This window comes from Conger conger, chromosome 14 (genome assembly GCF_963514075.1).
Source record: "Conger conger chromosome 14, fConCon1.1, whole genome shotgun sequence".
Taxonomy (NCBI): Eukaryota; Metazoa; Chordata; class Actinopteri; order Anguilliformes; family Congridae; genus Conger; species Conger conger.
This window is the reverse complement of record NC_083773.1, coordinates 15,782,784-15,801,565: the sequence shown is the minus strand read 5'-3', so window position 1 is coordinate 15,801,565 and position 18,782 is coordinate 15,782,784. Positions and strand designations below refer to the sequence as shown.

Here is an 18,782-nt window from a genome sequence, read left to right as displayed (position 1 = left end):
TGCACCTTGGAGTTGTGATGGACAACAGACTATCCCTCTCTGAGAACAGTGGTGACCCGGTCATGCAGATTCTTCTTATACAACATCCAGACCCCTTTCTCACCCCTTACTCAACCCAGCTTGTGGTCCAAGCTATGGTACTGTCCTTCCTGGATTGCTGCAAATCTCTCTCTCTTTTTCCATCAGACTTCTCCAACTCATCCAGAATGCAGCAGCTCGTCTGGTCTTCAACCTTCCCAAAAACTCCCACGTCACCCCCCTGCTCACTTGCCTCCACTGGCTGCCTGTTACGGCTCGCATCAAATTCAAAACATTGGTGTTAGCTGTCCTGGCAGTTAAGGGGTCAGCCTGAGCTTTCATCCCAAAGATCATCAGACCCTGCATGCCTATGTCTTTAAGTCATCAAGGGACCAAGGTATCAAATGAGCCTCAAACCATCATGCTGCTGCCAGATATGCAGTAGATACTACAAGAATTGTTTCTCCAGACAAATTTTCCTGTAGAACAGGATGGAAAAAATATTCAGGAGAAACAATTCTTGCAGTATCCAACAAATATATAGTTTAAAAAAAAAAGTTTTATAGATATAATCCATTGTTAGATTAGTCTACAAGGCCCAATCTTATCTCAGTTTTATTTGTTATTCTTAGCACTTTAAACTAAACTTCCCTTTAGGGTCTTTCAGTGCACTTGTCCCTGGTTATGGGTATGCACTTTGATGTACGTCACTCTGGATAAGAGCATCTGCCAAATGTGCTGGAGCTCCAAGCCCTTGGAGATTACATTAGCTGCAGCTCAAAAAGCAAGTCAACAAGGGATTCCACTGCCCCCTGGTATTTCTGAAAAGCACTTGTGGGTTTTGTTTCATCCACACTATGCCACAGAGACAGGCTGTGTTGCACAAACCTTAGGGCATGTAGTCATTGTAATACTGCCACTAAAGCCAACAGATTGCATTAATCCAATACCTACATGAACAGGCTACATTGATATAAAAGACGCTAACCTCCACCCCCACTCAGGATGCATGCACACACGCAGGCACTCACACGTCGTGCTTGCACACACACACACACACACACACACACACAGAAACTTTTGGCCCCTGAGAATGATTATTTTCTTCTGTTATCTTAATTATAATTTAGGAATGAGAAAATAACAACATATTTATACATATCTATGCTTCCCTTTATTTTTGTGATTGCAAACAAGTCAGACAAAGAGAGTTCATCATAACATTTGTTTGAGGTTGTTTCCATTGAACCTGATATCTGCCGATTAATGACAAGGTAAGGTGCAGAGCAAGACAACGAAATAGATACTGTAGATGGTATAATACTTTCATACTTGGCCCTTTCACCAAATTACAGAACCAATGTTAGCTTTTCAGATTTTGATTAACTGAGTCCTTGCCTATGGCAAAACCCATTTTTTGTCTTCGGCAAAAATTTAGGAAATCCTTGTGCAAACATATGTGTGATCTGAACCGAACTAACAAACTCTGCCAGATTAATCAAACACGTATAGACACAGCTTTTTTTTCATATCCACGTGTGTATGTTGATGAATACCAAGTAATCAGTATTACTTGGTATTAGTAATCAAGGTCACCCGTAGCAAAAAGCCTAATGCAGCGCTCATGTCATATCAGAATGAAATGATTTGGCGCAGCTTAGCTGGTTTTGAATATTCCAGAAACGATGTAGTCACTGGCTGTGCCTTCTATGAGTCCTGTGCCATTGTTGTGAATGAACCAGCATGGCACACGTTCCCCATTCTTCACATCCCAACGGAAGTCCCGCTGCCAGCCCCTGTACCACAGAGCCACACAATGCACGTGAATAACAGAGATTCCAAAATGTAGTATTGCAGTCTGGTTGTGTGTGTGTGTGTGTGTGTGCGTATGTGTGTGTGTGTGTGTGTGTGTGTGTGTGTGTGTGAATCAGGGATGTTTGTGTAATTTTTTGTTACCTGGTAACAGAGAGTCGGGATCCCTTCAATGTCATTGTGGCATCTGGTTTATCTGGGGAATCTCCATGATGAAGCTCACCAATCTCAAAATGCACACCATTGTAAAACTGGCCTGTATGTGGGAGAAAAAGGTTCAGAGACTTATTAATACACACAGACTTATTATGTGTCAACTAAAATAACATTGAAAATAAGTTCACAGTGAGCTACAGGCAGGATTCAATGACTCCCAAAGCTAGCCCAGCCCCTGGTCTTACCCAGTAGGCCATGAACAGCGGGGGAGAGGAGGTGGCTGTCCAGGGTGTAGAAACCCAGGTAATCCCTATGGTACGGATGCTTCTCCCACACCTTGTGCAAGATAATGATGAACTTCACCGAGTCCTTCAGGGCGACAGTCAGACTTCGGTCCTTTGTCACCTGCAGGTCAATGCTGCAAGGCAGAGCATTGTAGTTTATGTGATTCACATGATGGTGTAACATACAGAGACTTCCCTTTCAAGAGGATAGTAGGCATAGAAGGTATGACTACCTGGAGGATCAGATGGACTGACATGGATTTGATAGGAACAGAACCTGAATGATCTGTAATTGTGGACTTATCTGCTTTGATTAATAGATTTTTAAAATATGTATTTAATTGTCATTGACACAGCAATAGTCAAATTTTACATTTTTTACATTTACATTTTAGTCATTGGCAGGCGCTTTTAATCCAAAGGGACTTACATGCCATGTCACATTATTAAACATTTTTTGTGGGTGCTGGATGCTGTTTAAATAACAATATTGTGCAGAAGTGATCATTTTGTGGACTCATCTCCATTTTTCATACGTCCTTCTTTTTGTTTTTAACGTTGTTAGAAGTGCCCAGTATGGCATTTGTTTAGTGTTTTATATGTTGTCCTTTCAAAATTAAATGAACTGCTCAAAAATGCATAAATTACAAAAGGTTTTTGGGGTGGACTGATGACTGGTTTGGCATGGGTCAGACAACATCTTCCTTTGACTGGGTTGAGCCCATTAGTTTTCCAGTTTGTATTGTAGAAGCGTCCTTGCCTGTATCTCGGTTTTGTTTTACTTACATTCTCCACACAAACAAATCCTTTGTTAGACCTTAATCGTTTGGCACCCACATTATTGCACTCATCTTTGGGGTCTAAGGGAAGGCTCAAATAACTGTCTACCAGGGCCAATTGAAGGACATGGTGTTGGACCAAAGTCTGTGCTTGCCTGGGAAGACTGGTGAAGAACTTTTACTCCTTGCTCACCTGGGCCACTTGAGGGATTCAGTTGTGGACCAGGAGAGTGAAGTCTGTGTCCCGCTCTGTAAGACTGTGATACTCTGGGTGGTCACCTCCAGCTGGAACCCAAGCTTCTTGTGAAGGATCCCAAACCGGCCAAAGTAAGTATTAATTCTGCTCCCAGGGTCTACCTTCTTGTCCCCAATAGTCTGCGCATTGACCACAATTCCTGCAGGGGGTTCAGGGGTCACAGGGCACACATCAGGACTGCATCTCTCAATTGTACCCCGCAGCGATGCGTATGTTTAACCCACCATCAACATGGCAGCGCAACCGATGTTTAACTAAACTCACCATAGCAGGTTTTCAGAATTACAATCATTGTGAGTACACAAAGTCAAAAGAAAGTCAGATGGAATGGAATTTTTTGTAGTGATAGTGATTTTGCAAAATCATCCCACGGTCCACACCACATGCATTCTCTACAGGAATGAATTGCATCTCCACACATACTCATTTCATATATTACTGGTTCTACCCCTGATCTCACCTGGCAATGGGTCTCTAACCAGATTGAAGATGGTTCCAGGTGCATCGTCAATGTTGAAACACAGAGAGTCATTCTGTTCTGGCACATTGATGATGAAGTGGGGGTCACCGTCCACTGGTAATTAATATCAGAAAAGTTCAAGTGTTGCGGCTCCAAAACAGATAATTCTAATGTAGACAAGATTGCTCTCTTTGTGTTTTGCCTTGGATGGCTAAATTGGTCAGATTACATAACTGTGCAAACTCATTCTACTGTATTTCTCCAAATACACAATAGCAAAATATCTGATAATGTTGCATGTGTAATCTTAAATTAATTTTGAAATGAAGTAAAGGAAATCCCAATTGTGGACTTACCGCTTGTAACAGGGTCGTAATGATATGATGAGCCTGTGTACCTGGGCGGGTCTGAAATCAGAAATGCATTTTTGTCATTATCACCTTGTGGGACAGGTGGGGATAGGTGTCACAGCATGTATCCCATAGTATGTCCAACTTCATGTGTCCAACATGCTAATCCTGAATATTTGGCAACTGACAACAGAAATTTACATAAATGTAGACTTTCTCTAAGACTACTTATCTAATCATGGAATACACAGTATATTCACCAATTGCCAAGCCCAACTGGTAACATTTGTCTGAATTTGACTGTGATTTCAGAAAACTCCCTAATGTTTCCCTAATCTGGTTTGAAAGAGCAATGGACAAAAGTAAAAGAATCATAAAAAGTCAGGTAGATAAATAGGGGGTGTTTTGTAGCTGACCAATACTCACCAAGAGCTGAACGTGATCGCTCACCTATAAACCAACATCAAAAACAAAATGTCAAAAAAACATGCTTTTATCAATGCTTGGGAGCACCAGTCAGAGATTAGACTGTTTAGATATGAAGATCATGAACAGTTAACCAACAGCAGCCTGAATTGGTTGTAATTGTGACCCTATGAATTTCTAATGCCTCTCAGTGATTTTGCTTTTGAAAGCAGATTACACTGTAGCTCAACAGTCTGTGAGCATTGCACGCTACTGTGGCTGTTCCGCCTGCCCTCCCAACTCCAAATCCTACCCTCAGTCAGTTTGTCAGCGACGAGTGTTTCCGATGGGGCCTCGTCACTCTGGGGTTTTGTGGCCACCATGGAGGTGAGCGGAGTGACAAAATTGTACTTCAGGGACATTTCCAGAGCCCGGGCAGTGGCATTCGCCCTCTCGTGTTCTGGGCCACTGTCCCTGTGGAGACACACATCCAGAGAGAGGGCAGAATGAAGAATCCCTCCATATGACAGAGACATTTCTAATCTGTGAGTTGGTGCTTTATTTAGACAAGGGTGGAAAGTCACAGACTTGAAATATGAATTCAAATGTGATACAGTGGATGTGTACAATTCTGGGGATCCGGGTGGCACTCCTGCCTTAGGGCATAAGTAACATGTACTGTTACTACAGAGATTCATACTGACTTCTTGCTCAGCAACTGTTGGATCGTGAGGTATGCCCAAAGACGCTCTGTGAAGTCTCCAAAGATGTACTTGTCATCAGGAAACACCACACTCCAGTCCAAGGTGTTGGCTTGACCCTTGTAAGAGATATCTTCTTCCAACTGGGGAGACAGAGTAGTGGGTAAAATCATTGTAACGTCTGGGCATTGTGCATGTAGAAGGGGAATTTATTTGAGGGTGGTGTTGAATGTGATGGAAGATAATGTATAGTGGTGGAAAGCACTGTAGAACAATAAGAAAATTAACTAAACATATATTTTATTTTCCTCCATAGGTGGAATGATCTGTTTCATTTCTTGGCTTCTGTAAAATACTGAGATTTGGGAATTCACACAAGCATGTGTTCTCCATGCTCTTGTCCTTCTCAACGGTGGATGTTGGTGACCATCTGTGCATGTGTCAGGCCTGTCTTGCATTGTTTTTACTTTATTCTTTTTTTCATGTCATTCAGTAACATAGGTGGGCATGAACCATTCCCATACAGGTGAAAACACATAAAACAGTGATAATGTATCTCACCCCCAGTGCTGACACCTCCACCAGGAAGTTCTTCAGTTCAATGTCAGCCAGACGGCCAGCTACAACAATCTCAGATCCATTGAAGAGCTGCTTGAAGTGATGTTTGGTCAGCAAGTCAACAGCATTCTTTGGATAATGCATGTTTACCTCGGAGAGCAAAGTGCTGGATACCTCAGAGTAGAAACCCTAAAACAGATAACTGTGTGAGAACAATGCATCTAGGAGCTCACAATCCTGCACACACACGCATGCATTTGTGCAGACAAAACATATACAGTATAGTCCTGAACACAGTAAAATTCTGTGTCCATTTAACTCTAAAACAGTTAAAGAATAAAAAATAACACAAAGTTCTTGCAGTATAATTAACTACATAGTAGTACTTTTAAATTAGAGCCCAGTAGGTATACAACAGTATTACAGCAAGGGTACTGTATAATAAAATACATATAACAATGTAGGGGTTAATAAGGGGTCAGCACATGCAGTTGTAAGGCAGCATCAGAGTCCTCGTAGATCCTTCTGGCCAATCCATTGTTCTGCATTGCCATCACATTCAAAAAATCATAATCAACATCATAGCCAAATCCAAGGCAGAAAAGAGTCATGCCCTCATTAATTGCTTCCCGCGCATTCTGCTGGATTTTGGCAAGCCTCGTCTCCCCTGCACACAAGCACAAGCAAACACACACTTAAAAACCATTCCCAATAATGCCATATTTGTATGTATACTATTCTTTCATGTGAGTCACATGCTGTCATTGTTTAGTGATGGCTAGTAACAGTATTTTCATGTGTGTTTTGGTTGTGTTGTCTGACTTGTTATAAAAAAATATGAGAACATCAGTGTTAATACACTTGAACATACCGGAACTAGGCTGCCCATCTGTCAGCAAGATAACCATGGACATACTCCTCTCAGGCAGCTTGTTGTTAGCCTTGTCTTCTTGCAACATTTTAACTGCATCCAGCACAGCAGCATTGATGTCGGTAACTAAGGGAGGATGGAGAAGGCACATCAAATTACTCAAATGAAAGCCATGCAGAAGAGACACACAGCCTAAAGCAAAAGACATGTTCAATTACAGCATCTACTTTTATTTTTTATTTCCCGGTTATACGGGGAGACTTCAGTGGGGTACAGTGTACCCCGAGTGTCAAAAAGAAAATCCTGCAACCATTCCAAAAGCACCTTTATATCCATTACCTTAATAAATGTGACCTTTGAAAGAATTAGCACGGACCACATCGGACCATTAGAGCAGAGTACAAAAGGATATCGCTTTGAGTTAGTCCTAGTAGACGATGCCACCCGATATCCCCCCGCAATACATCTGCTAAGACTACTGCAGAGGCTCTGTTTCATTTTTTCTCCGATGAGGGAATCCAAAAAGAGATTCTCTCAGACACGGACACTGACAGAGCTATACAAATTGTTGGATGTCAGGTCTATTCAAACTGACAAGCTGGTGAAGCGGTTCAATAAGTTGCTGAAGACAATGATTTGTAAGTAACCAGATTTCAAGACGGATAATGGATATGTTGTTTATTACCTGTTCTTGACTGACACTATTTTAGTTTATGTATATTATCATGTTGGTTATTTTATTGTTGTTATTGTTGCTGTTTTCATATGCTGTTTTATACTGCTTTGGCCCTGTCTTGGCTAGGTCTCACTTGTAAAAGGGGCTTTAATCTCAATGGGACTTTTCAGTCAAATAAAGGTTTAATAATTACTTTGATAGTGAAACCAAAATGTCAAAGGATCTGCACTTCAACCACATGTCAATTGCTGATCACAAAAAATTGTAGAGTAGAGCCAAATCAAGACAAAAATATGTCTTGGTCCCAAACATTATTGGAGAGCACAGTATATACTTATAAAAAAGATATTGCTAAAGGATTGATTCCCACTCACATCCACGGATATCAATTTTCCTGACATATTCCTTTGCCTCTTCAACATTCTCTTTCGTGGCCTTGATCAGGGATGGTTTCATTCTTTCAGTAAAGGTGTCAAATAGGACTATACCAAAGTAGTCCTCTTCACTGAGATCATCCAGGATAGTCAGCAAGGCCTCACGGGTCTGAGGGAGTGACAGAATCATTCATCATAGAGGGACCCTCTAACACTTGACATGCATATTTAGTTAACACCTAACATGCAAGTCTAAGACTGAGGGAAAGGTTGTAAATGTTTACAGTGGTACAAAAGCGTCTTGTATGCTTCAATGGCATTAAGACCACCTCTCCCCCCACACACACCCCATAGTTAAGGGAAAACAACATCCATGTTCTGCAATGGCCATCTCAGTCTCCTGACTCAAATCTCATCAAATACCTGTGGTCTGACCTGAAGAGGGGATATCAATGATTCTGAAAAGTTCTGCAAGGAGGAATGGTCAAAAATCCTTCCAAATGTGTTCTCTAAATGTATCACAAATTATAGGAAAATACTGATGGCGGTCATCTTTGCCCGGGGTGTTTAAACCAGAGCTGTATTAAACCACACCCCGTCCCTCGGCGGCCAACGGGAGAGCGACACGCCTTCTTCAAGCCGTCTTGCCTCCGAAGCTGTAACCGTGATTCCGAGGCGCCCGAGGTGCTTGTTTGTGTGGCTATCTACTAACCCTGCCAAGTCCCTCCCTCTGGAGCAGCGAGCCAATTATTGCTGCTCCACGTGAGCCGGCCAAACTTGGCTTTTGGCAGGACCGAGAATCGAACCCCGGTCCCCGGTGTGCAACTGCAGCGAACTGCAACCGCGAGTCTGCTGCGTCTTAGCCTGTTGCGCCACAGCGGCTCCCCAAAAATAATTAATTTAAAAAAAATAAAAAAAAATAAAAAATAAAAAAATAAAAAAATAAAAATAAAAAATAAATAAATAAATAAATAAATTAAAAAAAAATATATATAAAAAAAACAATTAAAATAAAAATCATTTCATAGTAATTATATATACTATTAAAACAATATTTACACTCAGTGCGCACTTTATTAGGTATTTATTAGACTTATTATTTAGACTTCTACTGCTGTAGCCTATCCACTTTTGATGCGTTGTGTGTTCATAGATGCTCTTCTGCATACCACTGTTGAATACATTTAAAAAAAACATTTTTCCACATCAACTCAATATTAGCATTGCTACGCTGGTTGCCTGTTTCTCTTTGAACCAATTTTAAAGTTGTATTAATCACATAGAAGGCAGCAAACTTTTAGCTCCCCATTGTCCTCCAAGGCCCCTCAGCTCTGCCAGCTCTGGACTTTTGGCTGTTCGTTTGCCAGTTCTAGAGTAATTGACATTAAAATGAGTAACCTAAAAACCTTTTTAAACAAACCTGGTTTCTGTAATGACTGATAGCCATGTGCTGTGCATGTAATGATGCATTTATTATAACCTATGCTAAGAAACCCAATAAAACACTTCCATAACACGAATCAGTGTGTCATCTTCTCCACGTGCAAACTGACTCACCTGCCGCATTTTGTTCCCCCTCATTGAAATACTGAGGTCTATCACAAAAACTACGTTCTTTGGCATATGGGGCAAATCCGTGGGGGCAAAAAAATGCACAAAGTACCCATTTACTATCTGGGAGAGAAACAAAGAATGATTCAAGAGTTACTATTTGTCTGTCAAAACAAACCCACTCACAATACCAATGGAAAATATATTCATAGCATTTTGCCTACTCAAAATTAATATCGCTAAAGATGTAGATATTTGGGTATTACAATTCTCCATGCTTCGTGTTCAGTTGTTTATCATAAGTTCTCATCTATATGAATGAATTTGACCTATGTTGAGGACACCAGATTGAGCAAAACATATTTAAAATAAAACAAAAAACATATTTCATTGCCAGGTCAATCTAATAAAACAACAACTAATAACAGTATATTTCATTGCCTACTTTTTATATAATTTGGAATCTCTATTATGAAGCACGAGTCACTGACCTGAACATCACCAATGCCTTTCTCTCGATTCACATCATACTTTACAATGAAGTCCCCATTAATCAGGGTCCCATCACAGCCAGGGCATGCCCTCTGCTGATCCAGTGTTGGTGAGAAGGTGATATGGGCCTTGGTTGGGGGAGTGGGGGTGAGAGAAAGAGTAGATTTGAATATCCCTATGATTCATTGATAAATGTAACAGTGAATGTGCCAATCAAATAAGACTATTGACCAATAGTCCAAGCGACTCATTTATAAAAAGTGCATATGTTTCATGGATTTGACATGAAATAGACTTGACTGTACATGAAAACTGATCTGAAAATGTTCTTATATGCATGCCAACTCCAGAGGATGTGTACAAACTTTTCTTTGTAGCCATGCAGTACTGCAGGTTCAACACATTTTTTCAGACCATGCCAATCCCCTTTCATGTGGTGATGTGTAGGCTATTAGACCACATGTGTCAGTGTACCTTTTGTGATAAACACTGAGATGTAATGCTGTGGGCCATTAAGTGGGGTAGAGCCATATGTTTGGAGGTGAGGCAGGGAGACATTTCACCGATAATATTTTTATTGGAATTGGACGCTAGACTACCAATTATTATTGTGGTTATTGTTAACCCCCTTCAGTTTCTACATAATTTGTTCTCCTTTTTCAGTATGACAATTACCTTAGTGTCAGTGACAGTTTTTTCCACAAGAGGGAGCAAGTCATTGCTGATGAAAGTACCAGAGGCATCCAGAAAAGCAATTCCTTGAGGCTCATAAATGTCTACTATAATCTGTTGATGAAAGACAGAAACATAGTACTCGCATACTCCTGTCAAGGTACAACAAAATAGACAATGGCATATTGCACAGCTGAAGTGCACGTTTTCAAATATATGACTATGTCTTAGCATGGTGTCACCAACCTCAAAGTTCTGGATCAGCTGTTTGGGTTTAACTCTTGTCATGAGCTCATATTTGCCTTGAATGCGCTGAAGTAGCTCCTCATGGGTCAGCGTGAAGATGACTTCACTATTGGCTGCAATGTTCACCGACACAGAGAATTTCTCCATCTTTCTGCCAGATGCCCTTGAAACACACAAACATGGCATGTATAAAATGCTGTGCAAAATCCCTGGGAGGTAGATGCATGCAGCAATTTTTCACCACAATTTGCCCCAAACACATATCCTTTGCCGTTGATGACTGCCTGAAGTTTGCGACCCATCAGTGTCACCAGACACTGGATATCTTCCCTGGTGATGCACTGTCACGCCTGTACTTTAGCCATCATCAGTTTCAATTTGTTTTGTCTTCAGCAAGTGACATGCATGTTCAATTGGATTCAGGCGAGGTGATTGACAACCAGTCACCTTTTTCAAAACCTCCATGTTTATTTTACAGTAGCAGTGTGTTTAATACTGGTCTCATCTGTCTCATCTAAGGACATAACGATTGTTTGAATATTGTGGAGGTTGAAATGCATGGACCCCAAGAAATGCAGCGCCCTGTGGGGGGTGGGCATTATTTGACCCGTTTTAAAACTTTGGCAGGGTTGTAACCCCCCTTTCCCATAAATTACACCCTTACATCGACCCATAAGACCTTGTGCCAGGACTCTAGTTTTCAAAAATACTTTTTAGCCAACTATTAGCTGGTTATTCTGTTCTTGAGGATTACCAGTGGATTGCATGTTTTCATGAATGCTCTGTGGTTCTGCTGATGTAGTCTTCTCTTTATGGCAGTCTGACACATCTACTGTATGTTTTTGTGTCTCTTGTCCTTGTTCGCTTTCCGCAGTCTTTTCATTCATTCATTCATTTCACCGGTGTCTCAGTACCCATTTCCCTGCACTCACACCTGTTTGTTATTTCAGTTAATTTGTCAGTGTATTTATACCCATCTGTTTGCCTAGTTTCTTTGCCAGATTGTAATGTGTTTTGACCGGTCTTTCCAGCGGTTCTCTGCCTGCATGTTCTGTGTTCTGACCTCCTTTGTGTACCCCAAGTTTTTTAGATGACCCTTCGGTTCTGTGTTTGATTACCTGCTTCTGGACTTGGATTTTGATTCTTGGAGTATGTTTGGTCCCTCTGCCTGTATGGAATGTTTACCCTTGCATGGACTTTTGCTTGTCATAACAACTACGAACATGACTATTCCTGCTGAAACTTTGCATTCTTCAGTTCGGGCACCTGATTTTCCGGGCACCTTTTCATAAAACTGCCAAGACATACTGTAGCTTAGAAAAAACAATGTACAATGCTCACTTTTGGTGATATTGTCACCAATTTTGAAAGCGGGTTTGTCCTGTATTGTGGCTCCATTCTTTTTCTAAGCACATAAGATACAGCCACAATAATCTGTATCCTCTCAAAAACATCTCAGAAAATAATTTCAGTGAGAAAAAAAAAGTCCACTTCCACTGTGTTTGAGCTTGTGTAACTTTGTTTTAGCAATACTTAAAGTAATTCTCACCCCAAAGGGTTACCTTTCAGAAGATGCCAGGTTTATGCCTGTAGTCATAAACCACAAACGTCGCTCTGGATAAGAGCGTCTGCCAAATGCCAATAATGTAATGTAATGTAGTCAAAAGGGTTGCATTTAGAAGACATGTTTTTACAGACAGAGACATTTTAAGACATTTTATGGCTTTAACCATGAGGGAATCATTTACAACCAGCAATTAAAACAAGTGCACTTTGCAAAGTGATGCAAACCCTGCAAATACTGTGCACTGCTAAAAATATAATTATAATAAACTTCATTTGTCCACTCGTTTCATACATTAATGCAACGTACAGTACAGGTAAAAATGATATAATTTGTGAGACCGTTTCAGGCAATCACTAACAAATATATAGTGTTTCCAAATGTCCTGTGTGGTTAACCACTTGGTGGTTAACCACTACAGTGTACTAGTTATTGGTGACGTATTTTATTCATAAGAAGACTTTGATTTACTTGGTTTCTTGATAATACTACCACACGGAAATGTTTAATTATATTTTTAATATTATTTTTATTTCCTCGTGCATGGGAAGCCACAAAAATGTATGTCATTTAATGTTTCAGTGCACTGCCATTATCAGAAAGCAAGTAGGCTAAAGCTTTTTACAAATGTAATTCATTTGCAAATACTTGCCATTTTTGAATGAATTTGAACAGATTATGTGTTATCTTACTTGACCAATCCAGCAGTTTGTCCTCTAGAGACTGCAGCCTGATATTCCTTTTTGGCCTTCGTTTTCTCTTTCACCTCACCCAGATACAGCTTTCCATCAACCTCCCTGAAACACACACACAGTGAGAGAGAGAAAACACCATCCAACTGCCCTTAGCTGGAATTTTCAGCAGGGGAGAGTTCCATGGAGATGTCCTGCTATGAGTCTAATTTCACATACTGCTTGATCCCTTCCATTATTTGAATTATAAAGCCATATACTGTACATACTGTATTTTATGGTTTACACAAAGTCACTGACATGCTGAAGTTTGTGATGAAGGCAGTCTTGGGAAGCTCCACATTAAAGAATACTTCTTTGGATGACTTGGCTCTGTTGATAGCAGTGGAGCTCATGACAGTGTGGGCAAAGTGAGATGCCACCTTAGAGACCACTTTCACACTGCGTACCACCACCTTGCCCTGCTTACAAAGAGGGAGAATCAATCAACAGTACAATCAATTATAATTTTTGTTTTAATTATGGAGTCATTTTGCTGTCTCTTTCACTTTCAAGCCTCTTGATGCAGTGCATCATATCAATGCAATGCAATACATTTTGTTGAAAAGGCTCTACTTAACAAACTTTGCCACTGTTCCTCATTGTTAATTACATATACAGTCCCCTCCAAAAGTATTGGAACAGCAATGTAAATTCCTTTGTTTTTGCTACACACTGAAGACAATTGAGTTTGAGGTCAAAAGATGTACATGAGATGACAGATCGGAATTTCAGCGTTTATTCCTGGTACTTTTACCAAGATTTGTTTAACAACTTAGAACATATCACCTTTCGTATCGGTGAGAAACAGTATTGGAACATGTGACTGACAGGTCTTTCTTGTTGCCAAGATGTGTCCTGGTATATTGACTGTTTAAGCAATAAATAGTTCTGAATGTCGACTCTTGGTTTTAGCCTTGGGTTTTGCCTGTGAAGACTGCATTTGTGTTCAAAAAGATAAATCAACATGAAGACCAGAGAGCTGTTTTTGGGAGAAAAAGAAGCCAATTTGAATAAATCCATAGCACAAGCATTGAGGACAGCTTGTACAACAATTTGAAATGTCCTGAAAATGAAAGAAACCGCTGCCGTACTGAGCAACAGACATCGCTCTGGGCGACCAAGGACAACCACAGCAGTTCACGACAGAAACACTGTGAGAGCTGTGAAGAAAAACCCCAAAACATCAGTCAGTGACTTCACAAACAATCTCAACAGGGTAGGGGTGAAGGTATCAATTAACCGTTCAAAGAACACTTAGAGTGCAGCAATATAGAGACTCTACCACAAGATGCAAACCACTCATCAGTAGTAAGAATTGGAAGGCGGATGTGATGGAAAGGCCAAAGTGTGGATAAAGAAGGGATCTACTCATGATCTAAAACATACAAGCTCATCTGTGAAGCACGGTGGAGGAAGTGTCATGGCATGGGCTTGCATGGCTGCCTCTGGAGTGGGCTCACTATTCTTTATTGATGATGTAACTCCTGATGGTAGCAATAGGATGAATTCAGTCTACAAAAACATTCTGTCTGCCAACTTACAGAGAAATGTGTCCAAACTATTTGGAAGGAACTTCATCATGCAGCAAGACAATGACCCAAAACACACTGCCATCACAACAAAGAACTTCATTAGGCAGAAAAAGTGGAAGGGTTTAGACTGGCCAAGTCAATCACAAGACCTTAACCCTATTGAGCATGCATTTCCCCTCCTGAAGAGAAGATTGAAGGGGAAAAAAACCCACAGAACAACAACAACTGAAAGAGGCTGCAGTAAAAGCCTGGAAAAAACAGTTTAGTGATGTCAATGGGTCGCAGGCTTGATACAGTTATTGCAAGCAAGGGATATGCTACCAAATATTACATGTGATTTACTGTCATTTACTTAAATACTCTCTGTTCACCTAAAAATTGGATCTAGGTGAAAATACCAGGGAATAGCTGAATTCTTGACTCACGTCTGTCTTCACAACCCCAAATGAATTCAGTGTATTGCAAAAACAAAGGAATTGGCCTTGCTGTTCCAATTCATTTGGGGGGCACTTCTCATAAAAAAACTAAATTGCGCTTACCTCTTCACTGTCAGGGCTTCGCTTCTGCAGAAAAAGAATGAACAAAAATGTACAAAACAAAAAAAAACAAATACTAGCACACTATATCAAGACATAGAGACATACGATTGGTAAAAAATATATACATCTGTTGCAATGGCTACCCGGTGAGAAGTTAGTGGTGCTATCATAGCCCAAAGCACCGCCTAGAAGTTTCAAAAACACAAACTCGGAAATCTAACAACGTAAACTCACCGAGCAGAACACGGGGAAGCGGTCGCTTCCACCGAAAGTTATCGTCCGTGCAATGGTAGTTTTTCTACTGAGGAATATGGTTCAGGATTATGGTTGCTTAATGACTATCTTAGTCACAGTGTATGCTCAAATGCTTTTTACACAAAATATACTTTACACACACACAAAAACCAAAGCTGATTTGGAAGTAATTTATTTTGTTCTACGGTGAGCTAACTTGGTGTTAGGAACATGCTGAGTTTATGTTTGTCCCGAAATAAAGCATATTACTACTCATACTAAGATAACTGCGAGTTCAACACAATCACTAAACAACATAATGTAACGGGCCGTAACTAATAAATGTGGCAAGCCGTGGTGGTCTCCCCACTTACTGGTGTTATATACCCTAGCGCTTGGCAGTTAGTCAAACACCGCAAACAACAGTTTTTGTTTTTTTGTATTTTTAACCTGCTTGATGCCGCCTCAATTAAATATACATTTCTGTATTTAATAAAAAACGGTGCTCCTTATGTTCTCGTAATTTATCGAAAAGGTCATGGTCGTTACAGCGGGACGAAGTTTCAAATAACAGCATGTCACTTGAAATAGCCTGAATTTGTAGATCCATATAACGTGTAACTATTATATCCTATTTCTGTGTTAATCATTTTGTATTGTGCTCGGGCTCTTGTTATTGGCGTTAAAGATCATTTTGAAGACTTGTATGATGACATGGGTACAACTGGTTTATTTTTATTTTTAAAAATGTATTTATTTATTTATTTTATATTGCAATGATCACTTGTGAATTTGAAGAGCTTATCGTGAGTTTTTCTCCGGCTTTTGAATACAAAGCAGTCCCAAAACATAAATGACGAAAACGACGTATCACAGTCAGCACCAGTAAGATTTGGGTCGTTAAGGCCGCCTATGCGCCAGTGTTGTTTGGATTGTATGAGATATGTTTTGGAGACACTAATAAGTGTCTTATTAGTAATAAGTTAATAAGGTGTTGAACTCGGGCCGGAGGGGAGGTATAGAGGAGAGTACCTTCAGCTGCCTGGTCTCAACCTGAGCATCCTGGAAGAAAGGGTGGAGCACTGTTTAAAAATGTTTCATTTACAAATGATTTACATTTACAGTCCCAAGGCCCTGCTCGATACAGTGGCTTCAGAAAGTATTCAGACCAAATTTTAACACTTTATTATTTGTAGATTCCATTTAAATGGATAAAATTGCCATTTTACCCATTATTCTATACTCAATTACCCATAACGACAACGTGAAACACCTTTTTCGACATTTTGGCAAATTTATAAAAAATATTTATATAAAAAAATTATATATTAATTCAGTGCTTTGTACAAGTCCATTTGACAGCAATTACAGCTTCCAGTCTTCTTGGGTAAGTCTCTCCAAGCTTTGCACACCTGGATTTCTCTCAAGCTGTGTTAGATTGGATGGGAAGCTTCTGTGACCTGCCATCTTCAGGTCTCTCCACCAATTCTGCAGACTCCACAGTTCTTTGGGGTTCATGTCTTGACTTTGGCTGGGACACTCAAGGACAGTCAGAGACTTTTCCCAAAGCCACTCCAGCATTGTCTTGGCTGTATTCTTCAGGTTATTGTCGCGCTGAAAGGTGATCCATCTCATAACAGGCTGAATACTTTCTGAAGCCACGGTAAATACTGTCACATGTGAGCCCCAGCAGGAAGATTAAAGATGTGATATTACAGTACATCACAATTCCTAATGTACAACAAATGATAATGCCTAAACGATTATGCTTTAATAACTTATAGATTATTGCAGGCAATGGTGCTGTATGAAAGTCAGGAATGGGAACCACTTTGTGATCAAGATTAAAACAAGCCAACAGTGCAACTAGAAACCTGCAAACAGGCATGCTTATGGTGTATAAAAAACATATCACGTTACACATGACACTATGGACGCAGTTTAGTCAATACAACCTCCCTATTAGCCCCAAGGTAAGACTATTTACAGTACATTTTCTATCTATCCAAATTCAGGACAAAAGCTATCCATGTCTCTGAAAGAACCCCTCCAACAGCTGAAACCTGAAACTTATGAACTAGCTAACTCCAAATAATCTAAATTGCAACACTCAGATGAATAAATGCATTTACAAAACACATAGATATTATACTCAAAATTCAACTGAAGCTGAAGAATGACAAGAAAGACAAAGGACAGAAATTCACCTGAGACAGGGTGTCCTGGGAGATGATGAGTGCCCCATGGGTAATGGTGGCGATAAACGCGTAGAGCAGCACAGTCCTCAGCCCCAACATGACGAAGATTGAGAACAGCACTGACCAACCCTAGCAGAACTCTGCGTTAAACCTTATGTGCTCTCAGAGAGAGGCGAGTGGGTGGGGTGTGTGGGAGAAATCAATAGGACTATGAGCTGAAGACAGGAGCAATGACCAGCAGACATGACCTCTAGCCCTCTCTCTGAGATAATTGCATGAAAAGAAAAAACTTCTTAATGTACACAGAACATGTCAAACCTTGACGTGGATGGGCTACAGCAGCAGAAGACCAATAAGTAAAAAAATAAGTCCAATACACTCATCAAGCACTTTATTAGGAAAATCTTTACCTCATTACACCTACATATTCATGCGATTATCTAATCAGCCAATTATGTGGCATCAGTGCAATACATACAATGGTGTAGATGACTTTGACCGTGGAATGATTGTTGGTGGCAGACAGGGTGGTTTGAATATCTCTGAAACTCCAATTTTCATACACACTAGTCTCTAGAGTTTGATAAAAATGCCTAATAAGGTGCTCAGTGAGAGTAAATGCTTAGCAAATTGGTCACTGAGTGTACATACGTATTTTCCTTATTCTACTGTGCAGAAGTCCAGGCTGCTTGTTTCCATGTATGAAATTTGTCCCACAATGTAAAAAATGTTTTAAGGTCATATAACAGTTTAACCCTCCCCACACGCACACACACAATCACACAAATATCAGTGTGGGACAAGGTACAGTCAGCAAGGAACAAGATGTCATCTCGTCATACTGAAGTCACAGCTTCCAAAGGGCTACTCTCATGTCTTTAATAGTGAATCAAGTATACAGTACTGCATGACATAATGTTTTCAGCACACACCCCACTCTCAGCTACTTGTGTTTCTACAGGAAAGCATTCTTCTACTAGAGATAATACCAGACTCTCTGCAGAGTTCATTCTGGATTCAAATTCTGGAGACCATACCCTTACCCACTACTACACACATGAAATGCATAATTTCTATTATTTTTATAACTTTTCTATTTCTTTTTCTGAAAATGTATGCAAATAGCAATATGATTGAATGTGAGGTAAATTAGTGAAAGACTTGTTTTCACTTTTGGCAAGTATTGCATGGTTTTTGGTTTCAGAAAGGAAATATTTGTGGTTAACGTAAATACATTTTTAAGACAGAATATTTTCTCAAACATCTATTTCTGTTGAACTCTGAGTAAATATAACCTTTTGCTCCATGGTGAAATATGTC

General features: G+C 40.1%; 1 protein-coding gene across 1 annotated transcript; it reads right to left on the bottom strand.

Moving 5' to 3' along the window:
- Positions 1-1,169: 1,169 nt before the first annotated feature.
- Positions 1,170-17,606, bottom strand: LOC133109916 (inter-alpha-trypsin inhibitor heavy chain H3-like). Its single transcript, XM_061219660.1, has 22 exons — positions 17,472-17,606; positions 16,297-16,326; positions 15,031-15,054; positions 13,218-13,378; positions 12,918-13,022; positions 10,662-10,824; positions 10,419-10,529; positions 9,743-9,871; positions 9,258-9,374; positions 7,701-7,869; positions 6,651-6,776; positions 6,265-6,446; positions 5,783-5,968; positions 5,225-5,364; positions 4,834-4,994; positions 4,542-4,565; positions 4,122-4,172; positions 3,766-3,879; positions 3,243-3,444; positions 2,232-2,404; positions 1,975-2,086; positions 1,170-1,814 (listed from the first exon to the last, which is right to left on the bottom strand). Exons 1-22 carry the CDS (start codon positions 17,559-17,561, stop codon positions 1,676-1,678), a joined length of 2,709 nt encoding a protein of 902 aa, XP_061075644.1. The 5' UTR covers positions 17,562-17,606; the 3' UTR covers positions 1,170-1,675.
- Between the last annotated feature and the right edge of the window lie 1,176 nt (positions 17,607-18,782).

Excerpts from the sequence above, each read along its gene's own strand:
- LOC133109916 (XM_061219660.1), bottom strand. The coding sequence starts at position 17,561 with ATGTTGGGGCTGAGGACTGTGCTGCTCTACGCGTTTATCGCCACCATT. Across the intron at positions 4,995-5,224 it reads CAACAGTTGCTGAGCAAGAA|GGACAGTGGCCCAGAACACG; the intron begins GTCAGTATGAAT and ends GTGTCTCCACAG. Across the intron at positions 2,087-2,231 it reads CGCTGTTCATGGCCTACTGG|GCCAGTTTTACAATGGTGTG; the intron begins GTAAGACCAGGG and ends TCCCACATACAG.